Here is a 25,985-nt window from a genome sequence, read left to right as displayed (position 1 = left end):
ATGAAATGATGCATCTCCCTCCCTTGTACCGCATAGGGCCAGCCACCAGGTTGTATTTTTGAATAATTTGGGGGAGGGGGTGTTGTGCTTCATACCCAAGCATTATGATGACCGGCAGCTTCTCCAAACTGATGCTTAAAATATAGCAAGGTGAATGGCACCACACATTATGGCAGTAGTAAGGGTAAGTCATCATGTGGAAGCAGTTTCAGGCAGTCTCCATGTGACAACCATACAATTTACACCAGGCCAGCATTTTGTGATTAGAGTACCATATGCACAGAAATATGCCAATATGTTACTCTTTGCATAACTACTCCCCCCATTGTGATAAACATAGCACATAGCTTGAAGAAAACAGATTCTTGTGATAAGGAAGGTAGGAAGTGGAATCAGAGTATTGGTCCCCCTCTAGCTCAGTACTGGCTATGCTGACTGGCACTGGCTCTCTGGAGTTTTAGACTGGAGTCTTTCCTAACTCTATCCACAGATCGAATCTGGGACCGTTTGTATGTAAAGCATCTTCTCTATCACTAGCTGTGATTGAGCTACTCTGCCTTTAAAGTTGTTGAATGTAATATTTATCCTCCCTGAAATGCTTTGCAAAGATAGAGATTTCTTTCACCAGCTGGAGGGCCAAAGAAAAGCCACCTGTCTTTTCTTCTCAAAAGCATGTAAAACATAAGCATAAATGCCTCTAGCACCTGAACGACCTGTGGAAATTTCAGGCTCATCGACCTGCCAAACAAGAAACACAAACCAGGATAATAAAAGACAGCCTTACCTCTACAAGGAGATCCACAACATCTGTGGGCATTTTTTCAATAAGTATTTCAATAACTCTCAGAATTTCTCCTTTGGCCCGAGCCAAAGTACTGGTATGAATGTTCTGTTGAGACTGAGTATTTGCTTGGAGAGCAGTGTGCCTGTGCACCTACAAAACAGCAGGATTATTAGGGATGGTTAAAATTTTTCTCCATTTAAATTTCTCCCTGGACTTTGCAGTTCCCAATTACCAGACCTTGTTTGCCAAGTAGAACCAAGTGTTAGTGTCCTGTCATTCTTCCAATTTGGATATCCATTCTTGGCCCTGCCTGCCGCTCACATGAAATTTGCTGCAATTTTCAAGTTCTATCCCTCTCTCGAGGTTACCAAAACACCATGCATAATCGAAATCTTAGTAGGATCACATAAATTGTAATTTAATGAATTCATATATGCGCTAAGAAGCATTGGCGGCCAGGTTAAAATCATAATTCACATTTAGTAGATCCTTATAGTGCATTGGCAACCCTTTTCACCCAGTTAGCATAGTTATGAGAGTATGTACAAAGTACACTGAGAGGTGGGGTGGGGATAGCTAATGTTTCTGGGAAGGCAACGTGCAGAGAACGGAAGGCTGATCTCTTCACTCCCAAGACAGACTTTTTCCCTAAGGCTCCAACCCATGCCAGGGGTGGCAATCTCCATTCCAATTGTGGTGGTGGTGGACTTAAACCTTCCTTCCATGCATGTTGCCTTGCAAGTTAAAATTGCCCACCCTGACCACTAAAGGAAAAACAAGACATGAAACTGCATGCTACATACTAAGCGAATGTCTAGTTTGGCCCTAAGTCACACTGCAGTGTGACAAAAGAATGATTAAATATATGACAGTGTTGTATTTCTCTATATAGTTGACGATAATGTCATCAGCTCTGAGCCCGAGGCCCAAATAAATATATACATAAAATTACTCTGCAGATTACTTTATGGATTCAGAGACTGACTGAGGTGCTGTTTAGTTGCTTTTCACACCTCCTAAACACAGATATAGTATGCATGTGTACACAGTACATATATGCAAAATCTCCAAAATATATATATTACACATACATGCCAGTGAAAACACAGACACAAGAAAAATACAAAATATTAAAAAATAATTAAGACAAAAGACAAATCTCCAAATGTTTTTTGTTGCAAAACAAGAAAGCAATTGACTCTTCTGAAGTGGAGCACAGTGAGCACTGGAAGAAAGTTCTTTTGCTCACCTCCTTGGCGATAGTTGTTATGAAGGCGGGTGGTCTGGCCGTGGCAATGAGCGAGAGAGCGTGTCGTGCAGAGCGGGCGGAGTCAGCTGCTGGACTCAGAGGCAGTCCCATTGTGATGCTAATCAGAGATCAGACAAAGAGAGAAGGGAGGGGGGGAAAGGAAGAAAAGAAGCATTAGAAATATAGAGTGAAAAGATTAGACACAGCTTATAATGTCAGTTCAAGGTCAACGGGAGCACTCAAACAGTTAGAATATAATGGACTTCCAACAATGAGGAGTGATTAGGAGTCAGGGTGTTCTAGCATCTAATACAAAATCAAATAATTAACCGTGAAGATTGAAAACAGTATGTGCATCTGTCCAAAGTGTTAAAAAGGCCTTGTTAACAAATTATCTAGCTGTAGTACTGAATACGTATCAAGAACCCAGGCACACACAAATGTAGTGTCATGCAAAGGAAATGTACATTTTATTTCTTGGCTAAAGTTTTAGAGACACTATGCACATCACTCTGTCACTGTTATTATTACAATCAGCCATGTACGGTTTGTTCTTTTCCTGGCTGAAAGGGCAAAAGAGCACTGGAAATACTGATTTCATTTCCATTTAGGCTTGCTGTATTAAGTCACCTTCCCCGCAAATCTGGTGTTTAGTCTTGGAATTTTTACATTTTTCAGGGCAGGATTTATTTGAGGATGGAATATTTGGTCATTTCTCAACATCATCAATGAGTCCTGCATACTGGAAAGCATACAAATCAGTTTGCTAGGATGAACAACTAACAAACCATCAGTAATTTATACAGTAGAAAATAGAGAACTTCCAATATAGATTATTTTTGTTGGTTGACAACTGTAAAGATATCCCTCTTGGTATTCTAACTGTAGAGCATGTGTGAGAATCTCAGTTAGGGCTGTTGCATGGCTCTTTACTAGACTTTTCAAAATATGGTGAATGTGCATAGTAACCTGGGGAGCAGCTTTGCATAAGGCATAGGGTTAAAGTACGTTTCAGCTTTTTCTGCCCGCAGTACAGCACATTTTCTCAGCCTAAATCTATGTGGGAGTAGGCAGCAGTATAGTGTGGCCATCATGAACAGGGCTTGGGCATACATACTCTCTCTTTCAATAACATAAACCTATTTCCTCCCTCAGTTCCTGAAGTAAATAAACAATAATCTACCACTATGGCTAAACTGAGCAAACTCTGGTTTGTTCAAAACAGGAAGCAAGGAAAGCGCTCTTCAACATTTTTATTAACGACTTGGATGAGGAGGTACAGAGCATACTTATCAAATTTGAAGATGATACAAAATTGGGGGGCACAGCTAATACCATGGAAGACAGAAACAAAATTCAAAGGGACCTTGATAGGCTGGAGCATTGGGCTGAAAACAACAGAATGAAATTCAACAGGGATAAATGCAAAGTTCTACACTTAGGAAAAAGAAACCAAATGCACAGTTATAAGATGGGGGATACTTGGCTCAGCCATACGACATGTGAGAAGGATCTTGGAATTGTCGTTGATCACAACCTGAATATGAAACAACAGTGTGATGTGGCTGCAAAAATGGCAAATGCTCTATTAGGCTGCATTAACAGAAGAATAGTTTCCAAATCGTGTGAAGTATTAGTTCCCCTCTATTCAGTACTGGTTAGGCCTCATCTTGAGTACTGTGTCCAGTTATGGTCTCCGCACTTCAAGAAGGATGCCGTCACATGTTCAGAGGAGGGCAACAAGGATGATCAGGGAACTGGAAACAAAGCCCTATGAGGAGAGACTGAAAGAACTGGGCATGTTTAGCTTGGAGAAGAGAAGACTGAGGGGAGAGATGATAGCACTCTTCAAGTACATGAAAGGTTGTCATATAGAGGAGGGCCGGGATCTCTTCTCGATCGTCCCTGAGTGCAGGACATGGAATAATGGGCTCAAGTTGCAGGAAGCCAGATTTTGACAGGACATCAGGAAAAACTTCCTAACTGTTCGAGCCATACAACAATGGAACCAATTACCTAGAGAGGTAGTGGGCTCTCCAACACTGGAGGCATTCAAGAGGCAGCTGGACAGCCATCTGTCGGGAATGCTTAGATTTGGATTCTTGCATTGCGCAGGGGGTTGGACTCGATGGCCTTATAGGCCCCTTCCAACTCTACCATTCTATGATTACAGCAGGGTTTCTCAAATGGTGGTCCCTGGACTACCAGTGGTCAACAAGCTTCATTCAGGTGGTCCACGGTGCACCTGCATTAAACTGTTACAGTGATTTCTAATTCTGTTTTTATTTCTTCCATTTTATTCTATTGAATTCAAATTGTAATACAATAAATACAATGAAAGAAATACAAGAAGCAGTAAACAATAAACATACAATTAAAAACTATACAGCATTTAGAATAGTGCGTCACAATTGCTACAACAGGCCAGAAAAAAGATTATGTGTTCTAACTAGACCCTCAGCAATTTTCAAGTCGTCTGTGGGGCAACAGGTTTGAGACCACTGAATTACAGCATCCAATCGAAGGAGGGCAGGAGCAAGTCCAAAACCTGATCATGATGTTCAGTCCGTAACTTGATGTTAAACCTGAATGAGTCCACAGCCTGGATTTTAGATATGTAAACTAATTAGCATTTACATTATACACTAAAAATTCAGCTGGTGTTTTAGCTCTAGACCACTGTAAGATCTTCCCCCCTTCTCATCATTTGCAGAGAGAACTTTTTGGTTAAGCTGAATCACAAGGAGTAAGATCTGAGGAAGCAGTTTGCTATTTCAGCTGAATTCCCCCTCTAACTGCAGCTCCCTATGCATGATTCCTGGTGCTCAGAATCAGGTTTTTTTTTTGGGGGGGGGGGAGGTTGCCAATTGCAAGACAGAGGAGAAGCAGAAAATCCCCTGTTCTATAAGCGGAACACACCTGCATTGCTAGGATTGAAGCCAAGGCCTCCTTAAAAAAATTGTGTTCACTTACAATGTCACTTAGCATAACCCTGATTAAAGGTTCTTGGTGGCAAACTCTGATAAGTAAGCTAACAGAGTGAACAAAGATATGAAAGAAACCAGGACTCTTAAAAAAAAAAAGATCAATGAGAAAAAGTCTAAAAAGAAGAAGTTGGAGCTCACGATCTTTCATATACAATGAAAGTAGGCGAGAATTCCTTTTTTAAAAAAGTTCCTTCAGAACTTCGCTTAACAGACCACACGACTACAGCACATACTTGGCAGTAAGGCCCATTTACTTCCATGAGGTTTACTTTTGAGTATACTTGCCTAGTTTCAAGCAGCATCAGCAACTAACATTTTTAATAAGGCTATCAACAATTAAAGATCTAAGTATCTTAACCAATCTATTACATTTAAATAAATTTACGTAAATTACCAAGACCTTAACATACATGTCTTTGAGACTCTGAAATACAAATTAACTTACACATTGCTTTTTTTCAAAAAAGAATCACTTATTAGAAGGAAAGGATATATTTTAAAATACTAAATTATTTGCATTTTTTACTCTGGTGTCGTGAGCTGTTTTGGGCATATTTAAGTGCAAAAGTGGCATGCAAATCAAAGTAAGCTTATTAGCAGAGACAAAGTAAACTTATAAACAAGTGAGCCATCAGCGTCACAAATTACAATTTATCCTCTCAAATCAATCAACTTTAGTGGACTAATATGTCAATTAACAGTAAAAGCTGTATTGAAAAACATGGCACACTCTTGGGCACGGCACACACATCTAAGGATATGTGAAAATTCGGAAGCATCTCCCAGAGCTTTGCTGTATTCAAAGCTCCTCCCATCTCCCCCCCCCCGACAAAGTTGCATCATTTTATGTTTATGAATCTTCTGAATGGGGCCCTTAAAAAAGGCCATTGTATTAAAAATGTGACATAAGAAGTCTAGTATAGCTCCCAAGTTTTAAGAGTTTCTGTCCTAAGAAAAACCTGTATGTGTTTCCGTCAACAGCACTCTCCCTCTTCCTGTTGGGCAAGGCATGCATTTTTTTGAAAAGCAACAGGCTCCTTGTTAATTCACCAATGACACTCTGTAGCATTAGTATGTGGCCAGAGATAAACCCCCTCCTATAACTGAGCATGCTGGTCTGTCAGAGCAAGAAATGTGATTGAAGGAGAAGGCACACTGCACCAAGGCGGCAGATCAAAATAAAGGCACATGCAAAGCTAACAAGCACAAGGAGAGAGTGAGACTAGACCCAACTATATGCTTTTATTGAGGAGTTTCCTCTTCCACAACATTAACACTACAAGGGCCAGCATATTACTCCTTTCTACACACAGATTGCTGTAATGTAAGAAACTGTTTTTACTAACATGCTACGGGTATTAGTGTTAAACAATATCAGAGCTTGGAAAAGTTACTTTTTTGAACTATAACTCCCATCAGCCCCAGGCAGCATGGCCACTGGATTGGGCTGATGGGAGTTTTAGTTCAAAAAAGTAACTTTTCCAAGCTCTGAACAATATTGTAGAATAAATATGATATTTATTTGGTGAGGGACCATAGCTTAGTGGCAAATGACATGCTTTGCAAGCAGATCCTAGTTTCAGTTTTTGGTATATCCAGTTAAAAAGACAAAACAGCAGGTGTAAGTCTAGTTAGAGTAGATCAGCACTTGCCAATTTTGAACAACTCCCATCAGCCCCAGAGAGAGTGTGCTAGCTGGGGATGATGGGAGTTGTAATCCAAAACATGTGGAGGGCACTGGGTTGGTGAAGGCTGGAGTAGACAATTCTGGACTATTATTTTATTTATTTAAAATACTTATACCCCGCCCTTCTTCTGAGGAACTCAGGGCGGCTCACAATTAAAACAATAAACAATCAGAACAACCAATATGCATGTTAAAAACAATTAAAAATAGATTAAATCAAAATAGATTAAAACTATAACATTTTCAGTTAAAAGCCCGCCTAAATAAAACAGTCTTCACCTGGGCGCGAAAGGACGATAGCGAGGAAGCCAACCGAACCTCGCTAGGGAGGGAATTCCACAATCTAGGGGCAGCCATTGAAAAGGCCCTATTCTGTGTCTCAGCAAGAAGAACTTGCAAGAAAGATGCAATAGTAAGGAGGGCCTCACCGGATGATCTTAAAATCCGGACAGGTTCATAGAGGGAGACACGGTCTAACAGATAGCCTGGACCTAAGCCGACAGATAAATAGTAAATCTGCTCCGTGTTCTCATGATACTGCTGTCAGTGATATTGATATGATTGTTTTCTAGTACAAGAATACTCAATACCATGGAAATGGACTGCCTTCAAGTCGATTCTGACTTATGGCGACCTTACGACTAGGGTTTTCATGGTAAGTGGTATTCAGAGGGGGTTTACCATTGCCTTCCTCTGAGGCTGAGAGGCAGTGACTGGCCCAAGGTCACCCAGTCAGCTTCATGGCTGTGTGAGGATTCGAACCCTGGTCTTCCAGGTCATAGCCCAACACCTTAACCACTTCACCACACAGGCTCATAGTATATAAATAAAAGATATTAGAATACTTCACCAGATAAAACAAAAGTTAGCAAGTAATGAGGATATATTTTCAGTTACAGGAACATATCTTTCAAAATGCTGTATAAAAACCTCCCTGTCCCCGCCAGTCCCAGCACACCATACTGGCTGATTAACATAACAATAGTTAATGATGATGAAAAAAAATGTTTCAGTTTAGACCAAGGTTCCCAAACTTTCCCCCCCCTGGACCTCTTGAAAATTGCTGAAGATCTTTGCGGACCACTTAATGATCTTTCTGCCTGTTGTAGCAGTTGTAATGGACTGTGCCAGATGCCGTATGATTTATAATAATTTTTATTGCTTCTTTTATTTCTTATATATTGTATTTTATGGCATTCCATGGAATTAAAATTATAATATAATAAAATATAAGAAATAAAATAGGCAATTTAAATACAATTAAAAATCAGTATGAATATTTAATGCAGTGGATAGGCCATCTCCCATCTTCAGCTACAAATCTACAAAGTTGCCTTGAAGCTCACATGGTCTGTGACCACAGTTTGGGAACCCCGGTTCAAACATCATTACAACCAGCATCTTCACCTATCATTGCAAGCAATCCATTTTTTAACAGATCTGGGCTGAACTATATTGCAGTTATAGAACCTACAGAGGCGTTTACACTGTTGTAAGCAGTCTGCTCATTTGAACTTCCCATTAGCCTGCATTCCCCTGATGAAGGCCTGAAAATCAACAGGCTGAAACGCATTGGGTTTAAATATACAATAAATTCCTACTTTTCTAGCATCTTGGTTTTTGCCCCCCTTTTTTACTTGGTTTGGATGCTAGCCACTTCCTATTGTTGCTGACCACACCTCCCATCATTTCTATCCACTGGCCATGTTGGCTCGCGCTGATGAGAGTCCAACAACATCTGGAGGGCCACAGGATCTCCACCCCTGCTACAAAGCAATTGGGTCTTCAACTAGTGAGTCAGACCCACAAGTGAGACATGCCCTGATGTAAGGAAGATCACACCAGTGATGCCAACACCATTTAAAAAATGATTGTGTAAAAGAAAAAGACAAGAGAGGTGTGATGCCCAAATGCAACAGAGGCCACAGTTTCAGGGCAACTGCTCAGCTGTTCCCGATAAGCTGCTTCTGCCCAAATTCCCTCTTTTGTACAAAGGTTTCCCATTATTCACTTCCCTCCCAACAAATGGGGAGCTGTGGGAACTGTGGGAGCAGATACTGTGATGCAATGGTGAGGGGCAGAACTGGAGAGTGAACTCCTGTTCTTACACTCAGATGATGACTAATTATGAGGGGAAGATTGCCTGAATAGGACTTACTGTAACTCTTTGATTTTGGGATTGTTAAGAACATAAGAGCCTGATGGATCAGGCCAGTGGCCCACCTAATCCAGGATCCTGTTCTCACAGTGGCCAATCAGATGCCCATGGGAAGCCTGCAAGCCAGACCTGAGTGCAACAGTACTCTCCCTTCCAGAGCTTTCCAGAAGCACAGCCATCAGGGTTAGCCTTGTTCTCCATGAATTGGTCCAATCCATTGTTCTGGTTCATTTGAATGACTGGACAAAGATCACATGAATATATGTCACATAATCGACCTTCTTTCAATTGTAACCTTTGGTTGCTAGGTAGAATTAACTATTATGCAAAGTATAACAAAAAAGGGTGAGTGTACTTTCACTTAGAAATGTTTAATTATTACACTTGTATCACACCTTTCCTTTAAAGAGCTCAAAATTGTGTACATGATTCTTCCCCTCCTATTTTATCTTCACAACAACTCTCTTAGGTAGGAACACAGGAAGCTGCCTTATACCCTTGGTCCATCTAGCTCAGTATTGTCTAGAATGATTGGCTGCGGCTCCCTAGGATTTCAGACCAGGGTTTTTCCCAGTCCTATCTGGAGATGCCACGGACCAAACCTGGGACCTTCTGTGTGCAAAGCAGATTATTTCCCATTGAGCTGTGCTCCCTCCCCAGGTTAGGCAAAGAAGCAGCAATTTGCCCAAGGTTACCCAGTGAACTTAATGGCTGAGTGGGGCTTTGAACCAGGGTTTTTCCAATCCTAATCTTATAGTCTAACCAGCATACTACGTTGACGCTGGTTTTAAAATGCACCCTGAAACTTTACTTTTTAAAAAAAGGGTAAACAAGGAAAAAACATTTCTTTATGCTTAAATATTCAATCATTCAGAAATTATACAAAATGTCCTCCAGTCTTATATAGTACAAAATTGAGGTGTATGTGTGCATATGTATGTGTGTATCAGGGACACTTTTTTTTTAATTAAAGAAATGGGACAGGAGAAGCCAATGTACAACAATGGGCCTGTAATCTGCACATTTTGCTGTTTTGTAGGTGTGATGGTCCTGGTGCTCTTAAACCAGGGGTGGGCAACCTTTGACCGTCAGATGTTGCTGAACTACAAATTCCATCAGTCCAAGCAAGCATGGCCAATGGGCAGGGATAATGGGAGTTGTGGTTCAGCAGCTTCTGGTAGGCCAAATGCTTCCCCTCCATTCTAAACTATGAAGGGCAACACGATGCTTTAAAAAATGTGTTCAATGTGTTAGAAGATGGAAAGACAAAACTTATGTTTTTACTCTACAAAGAACATTATTGGTCTCTCTTTTCCAAATGGAAAGTGAAGACAAAATGACTTTTCTTATGGCACCTGATGAATCCAGAAAGTTCACAGTCCCACCTAGAGCACTCATTTGCCCCACACATAAATTATTTGGAAAAGAGGGTTTAAGATTTGTGTCAGGTCAACTTTTGTTTAAATAACATAAGATTGTTTTTAGAACAGGAAAATTTCTGGGGTTGTGTCTTTGGTGATGGCTGATTCCCCCCCCCCAAACAACAACAACAACAACAACAGTGGTGGTACTACACATTTAGTCCAGCTCTGCCCATTCAAGACTCTTCTGGCACAGGGTGGAATTTTCAAGATCACTATCATATTTCTTATGTTTAAGTGATCAGGCGGGGGGGGGGATGACCTTTAGCTACAATCACTGTGAAGCAAGGTGTAACTTCAAGGGTGAATCTTGACATTATCTCCTGCCAAGCTCACAGTATGAGTGGCTAAAAGGTGTGTGTCCCTCCCCCAGTTCAATCAATGATGACATGATCTCAGCTTTTGAGATAATTAGTCTTTTCATGCTGAAGTCATATTCTAAGATGCACACCCTTAACCACTATAGTTACCAATACGTCAGGGTGCTTAAAGAGCACAAGGATTTTTTTAAAAAACTTGAAAACTATTTAAACAGTCAGACTTACAAGCACAATTGCTGAAGACAGCTTGTCTTAAGGTAACTTAAGAATGGTAAATGGGTGACAACAATCCCCCTGCAAAAGCCATAGATACAACAACCCAAACACACACACAAAGTTGTCTTCCTATGTGAGACATTCAATTTGTAAGGAATGTGCTCATCAGTAAGTAAAAAAGTCTGCATTTAAAAATAATGCCAACTTACATACTTCTGATGTTAGCAATTCAGAGAAACAAAGGCTACAAGCCCCCTCCCCTCCCCACACTTACCTGGGAGTAAGCCCCGCTGAACTCAATCAGGCTTACATTTGTATACATGTGTAGGATTGCACCATAAAATAGACAAACATTTTATTGCTTAGAGACTTGAGTTATAGAAGTTTGTTTACTATGAGGAAACCACTGATTCTCCTCCTCACCCTTTCAGTCACCCTCCCCTCAAAAATGTTGCAGCTCCGTTTAACTCAGAAGGACTGACCAGTCCTGCATTAATTCCTTGGGTAAGAGGTATCTAAACCCTCGTCTCAGAGGTTCATATCTGGCACTCTCTTCACTGGCTCCCAAGTTCTGTCTTACATTCATATACATTTTCCTTTTTATCTATACTATCAGTCTGTAGGTTCCTTGCCATCATCGATTATTGCAGCCTGAAGATAGACAAGGCACTCACTGCCACCCAGCTCTGTTTCAATACCAGTTCTGTTGAAATGGATGGAAGCAATAGAGACATGGTATTGATAAATTGCCCTCAGAACCACTTAAAATAGAAATAGATAAATTAAAAGCCCCCGCTTAATTATACAAAAGTGTGCAAGAACAAACTATACAGAGTAATCTGAACCAAACTGCAGCTTATAATTCAAAGGAGGAAAATTACTGGCAACAAAGATCCCTACAGCTGTCCAAGCCTAGAAATCAAAGCCTAATTAATGCTAGAAAAATACTCTTAATCCTCCTGTGCAGTTCCACTCAACATATCTGCTATGGTCTAATCTTTTTTTTTTTTTGGAGGGTGGATGCACAAGATGGCAGGGGGAGTGAGCTGAGTTAGACCTGTACAGATGAAATTCAAAGCTCTCCAACACACTACAGCTTGGCACAGTATTTTATTCAGTGTGTGCGCACACACAGATACACTCTGAACACACAAAAAGATAAACACTGCATGTGTTTTTCTTTGTCAATAAATGAGAAGTGATTTTTCCCCTTCCCCCCACCCTTGGAACCACACGCTCGACATAAAAGCTCCTTTATAAACCATGCTTAACATCACAGACAGAAGTGAGGCAGCTGTGCGCTGTTATTGTGTGCACGGTAAATCAGGCACAAAAAAGGGGCAGCTCAGCAGGGCACCAGGAGGGTAAGATGCACACTTAACCCCCTGTACACTTTGTTGCTCCATTTCTTTCCATCTTAAGTCCCTCTGCAGCCAGTACTGTACCTGTCACGGATGTAAAAGGCCATTTTCAATCTAAATCTTGTTATGGATTAATAAGCAAACACTTTCTCGCTTATTATGCAATTTATCATGATGAAAATTGCATTGGTCTCCTCAAGGCTACATGCTGATACATTCATTTATTCAGCAGCTCTGTATACAGAGCGCAATACCAATCTTTATGACAGCTAGAGATGTACTAGAAAGCCTAAAATAGCATCCTTAAAAACACACACAACTGTGTATGGTTTTTATGAAAGCTGTATTTAAATCTACAACCCCATCCCCAATTCCATAAGGAGACAAGAAAATGCTACTTAAAATATTTCAAGTTGGTACCAAGACTATACATCTATTACCTATTTCACTTTAGCAGAAAATACACTACAAAGATAGCTATCAACATTCATCTATGCATAATGTACACAAAAAGTCCAAGTCATATGATGACTCAGAACAATGACTAAGTGCATTCATATATGGCAGGCTACTATGCATGCTCATTTTGTTCACATGGTAATCCACATAAATCACATGATATTGAATGTTTGTTTTTTAAAATATAATGCAATTTATTATAGCAATATAAGTATAGAATTGATAAAAACACATTCTTCTCAAAATTTTAGGAGTGGTGTGTCTACACACACACACTGAATAATTTAATACAAACAGTACCAATTGCATGTAAGGATCAAAATTAAAACTTAGTTTTTTATATTCATTTAAATAAATGTTTAACACCTTGTTATTGTAAGTTTATTCTCAAAAGATAAGAGGTGAGGCTCTTTTTGTATGGAAAATCTACATGGAAAAAGGAAATTATGTGGCATGTCCTGAAAACTTTAATATTTTCTGGAATTGCTGGAGACTGATTACAGGCTTCTACAAATCTGCTACAGAAAAAGTATGGTGGAAAAAAAATTCTGTGGGATACACAAAGAAATCCTGATTTCTATTGCAATATAACTAAATCTGTTTATATGCAGTATGGCAAACTGCAGTCCCAGGGCTGCAGACAGAAATGCAGGTTTTCTAATCTTATTTTTGCCTGCTATCTGTTTCATAAATAATTAAAATGCATGGAAACCACTGCAAAATTCATCAGCAGTATGAGAGGAAAAAGGTATATTCAGGGCTTGAGATAAAACAGTGCAACTACTGTTCTGATATGTGTAAGAGCGTGTTGTCTCATTCATGACATTTGTATTCTCTGATGCTTGAACATGCCTCAGAATATAATTTTTGAGCTAGGACTGCACAGATCAAAACACATTCTTGTCACAGAGATGACTTTATTGTCTTTTTCTTTAGGCAAGGCACATAAAATGCTAACAGAACAGACGTAGCAGGTAATATTTGATTGTGCACACTTCAAAAATATAGCCTGTTACTTTAAAAAAAAGGATTTTAATGACTTCTGCTTTTAGTGATTGCTTGTTTTAATTCTGTGGCTTTAGTACTGCATGTTGTTATTTGCTGCATTATTTCCGCTTTTGTAAGATGCTCTGGGTACTGAGTAGAAGAACAATATAGAAACATTAAATATTATTAATAGAAATACTAACAAAATATTAACAATATCGTAAGTTATCATGGCACATGATGCCACAGCAATCAAACAAAAGGATAAAGAAGCAGATGAAACAAGTTTGTATTTGCTTAATTGATTTCAACAACTTTGAACATTAGCCTTTTCAAATAATTTTAAACAGCAATGAGGAATAACATGATATGAAATTGTATTTGCATGTTATATTTCTGAGATTTTAGAATACTTTGTTTTTATCAAATGACATGGATCTATTCGTGACTACAGCCATAGATCTATGGCACGTTCTGCTTTAGTTGCTTAGAGTGGAAGCAGCTAAATCAAAGTTTGTAAGTTAAACTAATTAAGTATGTCTGCACTGGAATGAGATGTAATTTTTTAAATGCAAATTTAGATTTTTTTAAAGTAAAGTATCATTTTAACTGGCCATCAGAACAGTTACCAGAAGTAAGAGCTTTTCATCACTTGAAAGATGTGAGCAGAAGAGCAATTATCAATTCTTTTTATAAAAGCAGACATGTATTTGTATAAGAGAATACAATTCTGCACAATAGTGCAAGGAAATTTCCCTGTGGGTTGTAGGAGGCAGTTAAAAGCAGCTATGAATTAAAGCAGTTGACCATTGTAATAGCTGCACAATATTTTTATATTTCATCATACAAGGAAATGTTGTGCTTGCCAGGAAAAAAAACCACACACCACTATATCCCCTCCTCCCTTTTAAAAGTACATGGTTATATTGAATGCTTTTCCCCCAAGGATTTACCAGACACATCTGTTTATCTGATATATACCATGTTCACGTATTTCCATGGAACAAGTCTTAAGTGATGAAACTCAAAACATGGCTACAGATGGTTCAGTATCATTTTAATTCACAATATTTTTTATTCTTTTAAATTGAACCCTCTGATACTCAGCACAGTATACATTTAAAGATTTCACCCTTTAAATTTATTTTACAGGTGTGTCATGTTAAACAAATGTAAAAAGTTTGCTTTGACATGTTTTTACTGAGTCAAGGAAAAAACAAATAAACACACCCAAGCAAATTACAAGCATTATAAAAACAATTAAAATATTTAAAAATATATATGGTATTACTTAAAAACAAATTGCAAGTAGATTCCCTTCTCAAAGTAATCTGGATGTATTCAAATATTTCAAAATCTTGCTTTTGTTTTGGTTTTGAGAAAAAGCGACACATTTTTTAAAGAAAGTGACTAAATTGCTTCCCTTCAGCTTGCACAACAAGACTATTACATGGAGTTGAGTTACCAGCTTTAAAACGTTGCATGGAATTTGAATTATTAGATTTTAATATTTATTATTATGCCCACTGCACTGCCCTCGTACTAGACAAGTGTGAGAGACTGTGGCCTTTTTCTTGCATCCTATATACATGGAGAGAGTATGCATGTGAGGCTAGCGGAATCATGCCATCTTGCCATGCCCCCTTCACATCAGTGCTTCAGTGTTTGGGCTTCCTTTAGGCATCTGGTTGGCCACTGTGAGAACAGGATGTTGGACTAGATGGACCACTGGCCTGATCTGGCAGGCTGTTGTTACATTCATAATGCACACACTGGCCTCATTCCCTACTGGCTGTGTATTTGCCCCAGTATGAATGAGGGCTTATGCATGTACAGATGTGTGCATACAGGACTCCCTCCATGTGAACAGGAGCCCTGGACAATCAGGATTGCTGTTCACATGGAATAATCAAAACATGCATACACGTTTATGTGTATAAAGTCTGTTCACACTGAGGCAAATGTGTTGCTGACATGAGGCATGACTGGCTTGTGTATTGGTGGGGGCCCAACTAGCAGGTGTAATCTAGCTTCGTCTCACATGCATATCCTCTTCAAGTATGTGGAATGCCTGAAGAGGGCTTTTCTCTCAGTGTAAACAAAACAACTGGGACAGATTAACAAAAAACCCAAGGAAATATATTCATGACTAAATTACCGATTATGTCCCATTTTACATGTAGTACTGAGCCATATGTGAAAGACAGGTATCCGATTTCATAACGGATCACATTAGGCAGAGGAGGGCACATGATCAGATGCAACCACCTCTTGAGCCATTCTATACACAAGTAGAATTCAGTGATGAAGGTTATTCAAGTGCCTAATCAAAATATCACTTTATGGGACTATGCCTAGGGCATCTTTGTATACCAAATATGCTGAAAGTGTACAGCAAAACAAACAGAGTCTCAACATGTGTTTGAAAGTATATGCGCAGCACAGATGCAATGATGAGCATGTCAGGATTGGCTTAGGTTCCCTGAGAGGTACATACATGGTGGAAAGCACTGGTTTGTAACCCTGTAATGTGTAAAACAACCCACTCTAAATTTCAAACTAAACAATGTGTTGCAGTTCTCCTGCTCCTCTCCCTATATCCCCCAGAAATCTGCAATTTAAGTTTCCTGATGGAGAGCAGGGATCTCTAACCATCTGCAGCACTGAGCAAAAGCCATAACAATTCACTAATAGGCAAAAAACCTTGCAGTTTAACAATGTACCTATAGCCCACAGATATTTCTATCAAACTTTAAAAAGCAGGGAAATTGGGCAGCTATAGTGAATGCACCAGGGGAGCAGGAGACCTGACCTCCTCTCTGAGATATTGAACTGCCCTACAAATTTGTCAAAATGCAAACACCATTTGGGTTGTTCTTTCACAGTCCAATCCACTTGCTGTGTAGCTTGGAAGAATTTGGTAACATGTACTTCTGAGCATATGGTGAGTGGTGGCAATACCTACCATCTCCAAAGGAGGAGGATGACATTTTTGTATGTTTGTTGGTGTTCTTCTTACTTTGGTTCATTCCTGTTACTATTTCAATGAGAATCTAATATAGAAAATGTTGTTTCTCTCATTATTCATCCTAGAAACCTGTGTCAAACTTATTTTTGTTAATTTCAAAGCCTTTTTATTGGTCAATGTCATATTTATTTTAGTTATTTATTTATTACATTTATACATCGCCCCATAGCCAAAGCCCTCTGGGTGGTTTACAGAAATTAAAACAATAAAAACAAATATACAAATTTTAAAACACAAAATCAATATGATGGTGAAGACAGCCCTTTGCGTTTCAAATTGGAGGTTATGTTTTATTTCTATTTTGGGTGCATTAACAGTTGAATCTGAAACTGTAGTTTGATGTAAAATCAGACTGATTACAATATGTTGCTACTTAAGCAATGACTGTAGCTGTTGGAAAAAACTTAGCCTGCCCAAGATGCATGTTTTCCACCTGCTATGCTTAAACTACTTCACTTAAGGAAAGGTGGGCATCATTAATTAAAAACATAGAGCACACCTATAATTTTGCTATAACATATTTCACCTCCTACTGTTTTATCCTGTGCAAACTGATGTCCACTGGGGACTATTCTGCAGAATTATTCCACAATGATTTTTGGAGTTTTTTTAGTTTAATTTTTGCAAAATGTTGCTGTACTTCACATATTCACAGAAATAGAAGCAAAAGAAAATTATTTCCTATAGGAAACTACACTAAAAGCAGGGGGGCAGGAGGGTGGACTCAATGGCCTTATAGGCCCCTTCCAACTCTACTATTCTATGATTCTATGAAAATTGCAAAGTAATTCAGACATATTTAAAGTGACTATCTGAACTGTGTCAACTGTCTTAATAATGTTGCTTCCTCCCTGCTAAAACAAGATCAGCACAGCACATGACTTCTTTCTATTATTTGGGCTGAGTGCAGGTGTTGCCACCACTCACCATATGCTCAGAGGCACATGTTACCAAATTCTTCCAAGCTACACAGCAAGTGGATTGGACTGTGAAAGAACAACCCAAATGGTGTTTGCATTTTGACAAATTTGTAGGGCAATACAATATCTCAGAGAGGAGGTCAGGTCTCCTGCTCCCCTGGTGCATTCACTATAGCTGCCCAATTTCCCTGCTTTTTAAAGTTTGATAGAAATATCTGTGGGCTATAGGTACATTCTTAAACCGCAAGGTTTTTTGCCTATTAGAGAATTTCTCTGCTTTTTAATCCAGGAGGTAAGAAATGGGATCCTGTGCAAGCTTGCTGAGAATGGATTGATCATTTGCAAGCTTATTGAGTTCAGTGGGATTTACTCTCCTGCAATCATGGTTAGGATAGGTGAAACTGACCACAGGGAATGGGGAGGGGTGGAGGGAGGGGAGGAGGGGGAGGGGAGCAGGAAGGAAGGGGAGGGGAGGAGAAGCGCAGGTTTGATTATTTGCATGTTTATTGAGTTTAGTGGGATTTACTCCCATGCAATCATGCTTAGGATAGGTAAAACTGACTGGGGGGGAGGGAGGGAGGGATGGAGTGGGCAGGGAAGGAGGAATAGGGGAGGGAAGAAGGAAGGAAGAGGAAAGGGGAAGGAGGGAAAAGGCAGGTCTGATCATTTGCATGCTTATTGAGTTCAGTGGGATTTACTCCTATGTAATCATGGTTAGGATAAGTAAAACTGACCATGGGAGAGGAGCAGGGGGAGGAGAGAGGAGCAGGGGGAGGAGAGAGGAGCAGGGGGAGGAGAGAGGAGCAGGGGGAGGAGAGAGGAGCAGGGGGAGGAGAGAGGAGAGGGAAGGAAAAAGGGAGGGGAGAGGGGAGGGAGGAGGAGGGGATTGGAGGGGGACGGGCAGAGGAAAGGGCAGGGGAGGGCAGGTTTGATCATTTGCATGCTTATTGAGTTAAATGGCATTTACTCCCGTGCAATCATGCTTAAGATAGGTAAAACTGACCATGGAGAGGGGGAGGAGGAAGGAGAGGATTGGAGGGGAGGGAAGGGGCAAGAATAGGGAGGGGATAGGAGAGACGAGAGTGGGTTTGGCCAGTTGCATACTTTTTGAGTTCAGTGGGATTTATTTCTGTGCAATCATGTTTGAAAATGGAAATAGATTGCCCAGTTCAGTTGTAGCAAGGAGCTTGCAGCCCCCCAGATGTTTCTTGACTCCAGCTCAAATCAGCCCCAGCCAGCATGGGATGATGGGAGTTTTAGTTCACCAACACCTGGAGAGCTACAGGGTAGCCATTCCTTATTCATTGGACTGGGAATGAGCTGTGATCTCCTGTGCTCCCTCTTTGTCCCTCCTGTCCCGCTCCACTCCTTGTGCATCCAGCTTCAGCGAGGATATCTTGCTTTGGACAGAACTTCTTCAGGCACAGTTTCCTGTAATGTCTGAATTGGGTTGGAAACTGTGGTTTAAAGGTTCCCTTAAAACCAGGATATCTTTGCTGAAGCTTGATGAGCTAGGAGAAGGAGGGAAGGAAAGGGGTGAGGAGGGAGAGTGGGGTCAAATAGTTTGTTCCTGGTCCAGTAGACCATGATTGCTGCATCTGAACTGGGTCACTGCTTTAAGGTATAAGCCTACAAATATTTCAATACATCATGCTGCCTACAGCCAATCATCACACATTATACAATTAAATGCAGAGGGCAGAATGCAGAAAGTGATCAATCACAGTACAATGACAATTTGTATAGATGCGAAACTATAACCTCTTGACAAAGGATTTTTAACTTTGCTGTATTGGGCTATCAACTTGGGCTACTCATTTTGCCTGAACACTGGCAGGCACAACAGGTACCCATAAACAGGATCTTGGTAGGGTGGCCATGTGCTCTACTTCACAGAGGACAGTCCTCTGCTTCAAAGGGCTGCCACAGGATACTCCTTTTTTTGAACACTGTCCAGTCCAAGTCTGGTTGTAAAGTTAAGGAACCATAAGAAGAGTAGCAGCTTTGATGTTGCCCATCAACACTTAGCATCACTTTGTCAGCAGGCTGGGCAGGCACACAAGGTACCTGGTATCTTCCTCCGTATGGTGCAATGCATTGATTTCTATTTAAATTTTAATAAGTATTGCTAAATTTGCACCTATACACATAATAAAGAAATACATAAATAAATAATCATGTGCAAATTGGTGTCCTTTTTTGGTGATGGAAATCCTCTTTTTTGTCGACCAAACGCATGTGAAGCAAATCGTATGACTACCACCCACCCCCTTTCACAACACGTATCAAATACTACTGGACAAAGTACATACTTTGCAAGTTGCTTCTCAGCATCAGCACAGAGCTCCAAGAGGCCCATCAGCACAGCAGATACATCCATATAAGGTTCCCATACTGTAAACCCTCGTCCTATGAGATCAATGGCAGTTCTTCTGATGGTGCTGTGGGGTGGAAGTTTGGGGCTGGGAGGCTGCAGCAGAAGATACGTCAAGGCCTTGCCTGCCACACAAGAAACATTAGAGAGCCAGAGTCAGGAAAAGGAAATCAAGCATGGGTTACTATGATTTAAAGCAGGGGTGGGCAGAATTCAGGCTTGTGGGACCTACGTTGGGGTAGTTGCTGTCACTAGAACCCAGAGGTTCAGTAAGTGGAGGTACAAATTATTATTATTATTATTTGCTTGATACCCAAAGATCCCCAAGCAACTTACACAAAGTTAAAACAAAAACAAATAAAACACATTATAAAAACATAACAACCACCAACAACAAAACAATAGCAATAGCACCCCCCAAACAGCCACAAGAAGGTCTGGTAGCAATTAGAGAATTATAATCCTGACATACACAATACACAAATCCAGGATGCATTTCTACATCTAGAGGGTGCTGCTGTCTTCTTGAGAGGAATACACAGGGCCTTCATTGCTTCTGAATAACTGCTTGCTTATGTCTGGTGACTCTGAGTCTAGTTTGGAGACACTAGAAACAAGTATCCTGCTTCTGCTGTCCTTTCGACTTGGCCGCTCTCAGGTAGTCAGTTTTTTCACTAGTTCCTCTAATGATTATGACACAGACATCCTGCTACAGACTGGGAAACACGGAGCTTATCGCCTCATCTCGGTTATACCATGTAATTCTCTCTTCTAATACTACTTCTGTCGCCCTTTTTTATCGATTACTTGCTCCTCAGTAAGACGGTGTACATAGGTAGACATAGCCTAGTCAGACAGAATATAATAAATGGGATGGTGGTAAGTTGTGTCACAAAACATTGCCAGACTTCTCTGCTGATAGAGGCCATTGCTCCAATCTGGCTAAGGGTTCAGGTGAGTAAGCCGGTTACCAACTGCACTCCATGAGTCATTACACTGGAATAACCGTCATGTCAAGTACAAATTAATATCTGAGTTACAAGAGAGGAGGGATTCTAACACAAAACTCTATTGGCCAGTGGAACTGAACCAAGTCTTCTCTAACCTGGTGCCCTCCAGGTGTTTTGGACTACAATTCCCATCAGCCCCAGCCAGCACTGGACTAGTAAAAAAACCCCCAAGAAATTACTCCTATTTTACAGGTGAGGAACACTGAGGCTGAGAGAAAAGTACCTAGCAGTAGTCCAACCATGGCAGAGATTTTTTTTTAATTTGGAATTTTATTAGCTATATTGCAATTATCAGGAGGCCTCTCAAACATGTGTAATTCATGTTTATTATATTTTAGCAGTCAATAGAAAGCAGTATTACTAGGCTATGAGAGAATAAAAAACCTCCATTTTTATTTATACACTTTTCATGTTGCTTCTTCAGAAAGGTCAAATAAAGAGTATATTTTCATTTATAGTAGAATGGATATTGTTCGCCAATGAGCTGTTCCTCATAATACAGCAGATGCTACACAAATAAAGAAAACCCTAGTGGCCCACAGCAGCTAAGTCACAAGATGCACAAACCTTTCTGAACAAGAGGAATGAGAACAGAATCATCTTTATATATTAACTAGTGGCAGTCATTCCACTTGACTGCTGCAGAGCAAGAGACGGGGAGGAGGGTGGTCACTCCAACAACTCTGCTCCATAAGGCTCTGCTCCTGTTTCTATTCAAGTTGCTCATTTGTAAAGATTTTGGATCTTTAAGAAGTGGTGCCTGACTTTCTTCTTCCTTCCTCCTCCCTTTTTCCTTTTGTGTCATGTCTTTCAGATATTGTATTAGTTTTTGTTGATCTCATGTAAGCTGGTCTAGGATGCTTTTGGCCAAAGAACAAGTTAAAAATGCTTTCAAAAGATATTTATGTTTAAAAAAAGAACAGGGCAACTCCTTGGGGATTCTGCCAGACGGGCCATGTTGTTCGAATGTCTGATCACCACCTTCCAAAGCAGCTACTCTACTCCCAACATAAGGATGGAAAACAGAATATTGGTGGACAGCAAAAGAGGTTTAAAGATGTTCTTAAAAATAACCTAAAAAAATGTAACATGAGCATTGAGAACTGGGAAGTCTTGGCCTATGAGTGTCCCAAATGGAGGTTGGCTAAAGGTGCGAAGCATGAATACAGAGTGAAAGGGACAAACAAGCCAAGTGGAAGGCATGTCAAACAAATCCTCATCGCAACCGTCTTCCATTTAGAAACCTATGTCCTCACTGTGGGAGGCTGTGTGGATTTAGGTTGGCCTCCACAGTCACTTACGGACCCACTGTTAAAGACTTTATTTTGGAAGATAATCTTACTCGGTCACAAGTGATCACCAATGAATGATGATTTCCCAAAACAAAACAAGCAACCTACCCGCCCCACCTCCAAACATAATCCTCAGAAAGACCTGAGGAGTTATTTTGAATTCTTGGAGAAAGTTTGGAAAAATGATGAGGTAAGATGAGGTGGGGTGGATGCCTGGAGCTTGCCTGCCTAAGAATGATCAAAAGCTAACTTTAAAAAACAAAACAAAAATGACAAAGCAGGTTTGCAATAATGGCAGCTGCTTTGCAATCAGCTTTCAATGCAGTTGTGGCGGAAGGAGAAGTGAGGCTTTAAAGAGAATACATGCAGTCTTTAATGATTCCTTAACAACGTGCTGGTGATGTCATCTGAGAATCTACTAGCAGTGCTTTCAATCTGAATGAATGGTGCTGTCTGAGATTTAATTCTACCAAGTAATGGGATAAAGATGTCCTAGCTAGCCTTTAAATCTTAACCCCATGAATATGTCCCATGAATATGCTGCACAGTTACACACTTAATTAACTTTTTTAAAACCCAACAGCTTTCAACTCAAAGATATTGCTTTCACTGTGCCTTTTGCAATGACACAGAGCTGCAGAGGTTCTCTTCTCTGTACTAGTCCCTGCTCCTTAAAACTAAAACTCAGAAGGAGAGCATTTGTGGCATGGTCTGAAACTCTTGTTGACAAACTTAGGTGCTAAGAATGTATGGCATTTCACAGCACTGCTTTCAGAAAGCAAAGGGACAGGAGGAGAAACAGCATAAGCAAAAAGGAATGAAAATTTGTTGCTGCTGTCCGCTGAGATGCTTGCAAACCAACGCCCTCTTGCAACAAAATGAGTTTTGTAGATGTGTTTATTTTACTTGATTTAGAATATTTATAGGTCACCTTTATGAGTAAAACTCACTCAAGGCGGCTTACAAAATAATAAAAATACAATTTCAACAATAATAGAACACAATACAAAACGTCATGAATAAAAGCAGCAATATTAAATATACTTCCAGCTCAAAGATAAGACACATCCCCCCCAAAGGTTTCAGTAGCATCAAAGGGAATTACTCATGCATAAGCCAGTTAAAATAACTGGGTCCAAGGCCTTTCTGAAGTAACTTTATGGAGGTCAGCTGGCAGTGAAAGCTCTCTACCTGGTGACTGTCAATTTCACTCAACTTAGTCCTGGGCAAGTGAAAAGAGCCTCTATCAGGCAGTCCTTCAAATAACCCAAGCCCAAAATGTTTAAACTTGAAGAATTTAAAGGTTAAAAACAGCAGAATGAGTCATGTGTTGAATAAGTCTTGAATGCAAGAGAGACTGGAACCGATATTCCAACCTCATTCAAATCAATCTAACAAAGGAATGCTCTGCACTTTTCCCATCACTTGTGTTTACCTAATGATCCCAGTCACTATCAACCAATTGCCTTCAACTGAGGGATTCATTCAAGCAGAGTTGGGCAGTGAGCAGAACAACCACTGGCTGATTACCAGCAGCCCATCTAGTGCCTGCTGGCATTCCTGAATGATAGGCTTAAGTGGACCTTGGTATGTTTTTAAGCAAGAGTGCACAATCAGAGTGACTTCATGTGGGTTAGCTATGCCTTAACTATTATCTAATTCCAATCCTGTTCAACTGAAATATCAGTAGACCACTACTGGGATTCTAGTAAGTGGACCATCCAAGACTGAAACCAACCAAACTTGCTTTAGAAATCCAAGGGTTTGGTCAGCAGGCATGTGAGACTACCATGTTGCTGGAGCTAAATAGGGCTGGATTGGGTCAGTGCCTGGATGGGTGATCTGTATTCTTTACAGCTCTTTTATCTCATGGTCATTCAGGGCACAACTTGGCTCTGGCTGAAGACAGGAGTAACTCTTCTATGGCCACATCATTGATTAACTGAATCAATGTAAAACAAGAAGAACCTTTTACTATGTTATATACATGTGTATAAAGTAACTGAGTATAGGTAAAGAAATGGTTGTCATAATGACCGCTGACATCAGTGGATTAACGGAAGAAAAGAATGTCACATTAAAATAATGTTGCAATTAATTAATAGTTCAATTATAGTTACAACCTCTGGAGATTCCTTATTATAAGCACTTTAAAACCAAATTAGTTCAGTAAGATTTATGTTATTACAAATACTGCCATATGAATTAATAATGACTGGCCACTTATTTTAAGTGTTGCTAAGTAGACAATGCTCTCCCACCACTGCTGGGGTCACACAGAATGGCTAGATATTATATTTTACAATTTGTCCACAAGTTTAAAGGAAAATAAACTTCAACAATCACAAAATGAGTCAGTTGTAGACATAAGCAGAAGTCATTTTCATCAACAGATATTAGTTTCTCTGATATTTGATGCTAAATGAGTGAACACGAGTCTGGAGCTGTTTCCCCCCACCCCAGTCAATTGCAGCTCTCTAGCCCCTGCACCTATTCTTCTGAAGTTTTACAGGTTGTCTTCATTTAGCTGCCTCTGCAATGTATGCCATTTTCATACCAAAATCATTGCCCACAAAGCGACAGGGAGGGAAGCAAATTATTTTTAATTCCCCCACGAAAATAAACTTCAAAAAGGTGCCCAGCACAAAAAATGTCAGACCTGTTTGTCTGTAATTTGGCAGGTTTCTCATCTATAGGCACCTCTCCCATATGTGCTATTTTCATACAAATTGCCCAAAAAACAATAGGGGAAATTAAGTGGATTATTTTTTAATCACCCACAAAACTGTAAAGGCAACCCTTGTAGGAAGGCCTTTTGAAATTTGTCAGGATTCATTCCTTAAGAAGAGGGTTACCACGCCTGCAAATTTAATCAAATCCTCCCTCCCCCCAAAGTTATAGATGCTTCTTTCTTAAAACAACAAGAACTCCTAGAACAATTTGCCTGAAATTTAGCAGGCTTTACCTACTCAGGAATGGCTATTATGCCTTCAAATTCCATCAGTCAAAAGAAAAAAAGTTCTAACCATTTTTAAAAATTTCCTATAGTGAACAGGAGGCAAGAAGCTTCATTTTTTCCCTTCCAATTGGGCTGAATTGGGCTGTTTTTCAAAGTTCAGAATCAGGGTCTGAACCAAATATTGTGGTCTGCACACACCTGTATTACAAGCCTGAGCCATTGTGAAAAACTATTTAGGATGGCTTTTGAAGACTAGGCTGAAGGATTTGTGTGGAAATAACTGTTTAGTTTTTCTTTATTTTTAACTGAGCATTTTTATTCTGTAACGCTTCATTGTTTTTACTGTAACCTGTCCTAAGATTTATGGAAGGGGCTTGCTGGAAGTATAAACAGTTCCTCACAATTTTTAAATTCATTTTCTGACTTCTTCATGATCTGACACAGCTTTGCAACATAGGTCTACAATGCATTTTCATTCTTTCAATATATTGCCATTATGTTCACCCTATACTGATGAACTTGTGCACTCTTGCAGCTTTACAGACACCAATCGCTTTGGCTCCACATCTCTACAAAGTAGTGTGATGTGAAAAGCACTTTGAACATTTATGGCTCTCTACAGATAACACAATAAACCTCACATTTTCATTTACGTTTACTGCACTGGAGTTAACAGCTACATTCAATTAGGAGAAGTGACTGGGAGCCTTCCGATCCATACTGTGCTACATCATCAGCTTCCAGCCTGTTAAATGCAAAATTAATCTGGTCTA

The 25,985-nt window shown here is 39.9% G+C and overlaps 1 protein-coding gene across 3 annotated transcripts in view; it reads right to left on the bottom strand.

Annotated features, from left to right (window-relative positions):
• WDR7 (WD repeat domain 7) overlaps positions 1–25,985 on the bottom strand; it is a 323,076-nt gene that overhangs the window by 78,375 nt on the left and 218,716 nt on the right. For all 3 annotated transcript variants that reach the window (XM_061615103.1, XM_061615091.1, XM_061615098.1), the window contains 3 exons: positions 19,890–20,076; positions 2,034–2,151; positions 785–934 (listed from right to left, as the gene is read on the bottom strand). In XM_061615103.1, coding sequence (XP_061471087.1) covers positions 785–934; positions 2,034–2,151; positions 19,890–20,076 — 455 coding nt within the window. The remainder of the gene's footprint in view (positions 1–784; positions 935–2,033; positions 2,152–19,889; positions 20,077–25,985) is intronic.

This window comes from Rhineura floridana, chromosome 1 (genome assembly GCF_030035675.1).
Source record: "Rhineura floridana isolate rRhiFlo1 chromosome 1, rRhiFlo1.hap2, whole genome shotgun sequence".
Taxonomy (NCBI): domain Eukaryota; kingdom Metazoa; phylum Chordata; class Lepidosauria; order Squamata; family Rhineuridae; genus Rhineura; species Rhineura floridana.
This window is presented reverse-complemented; position numbering and strand designations above follow the sequence as displayed.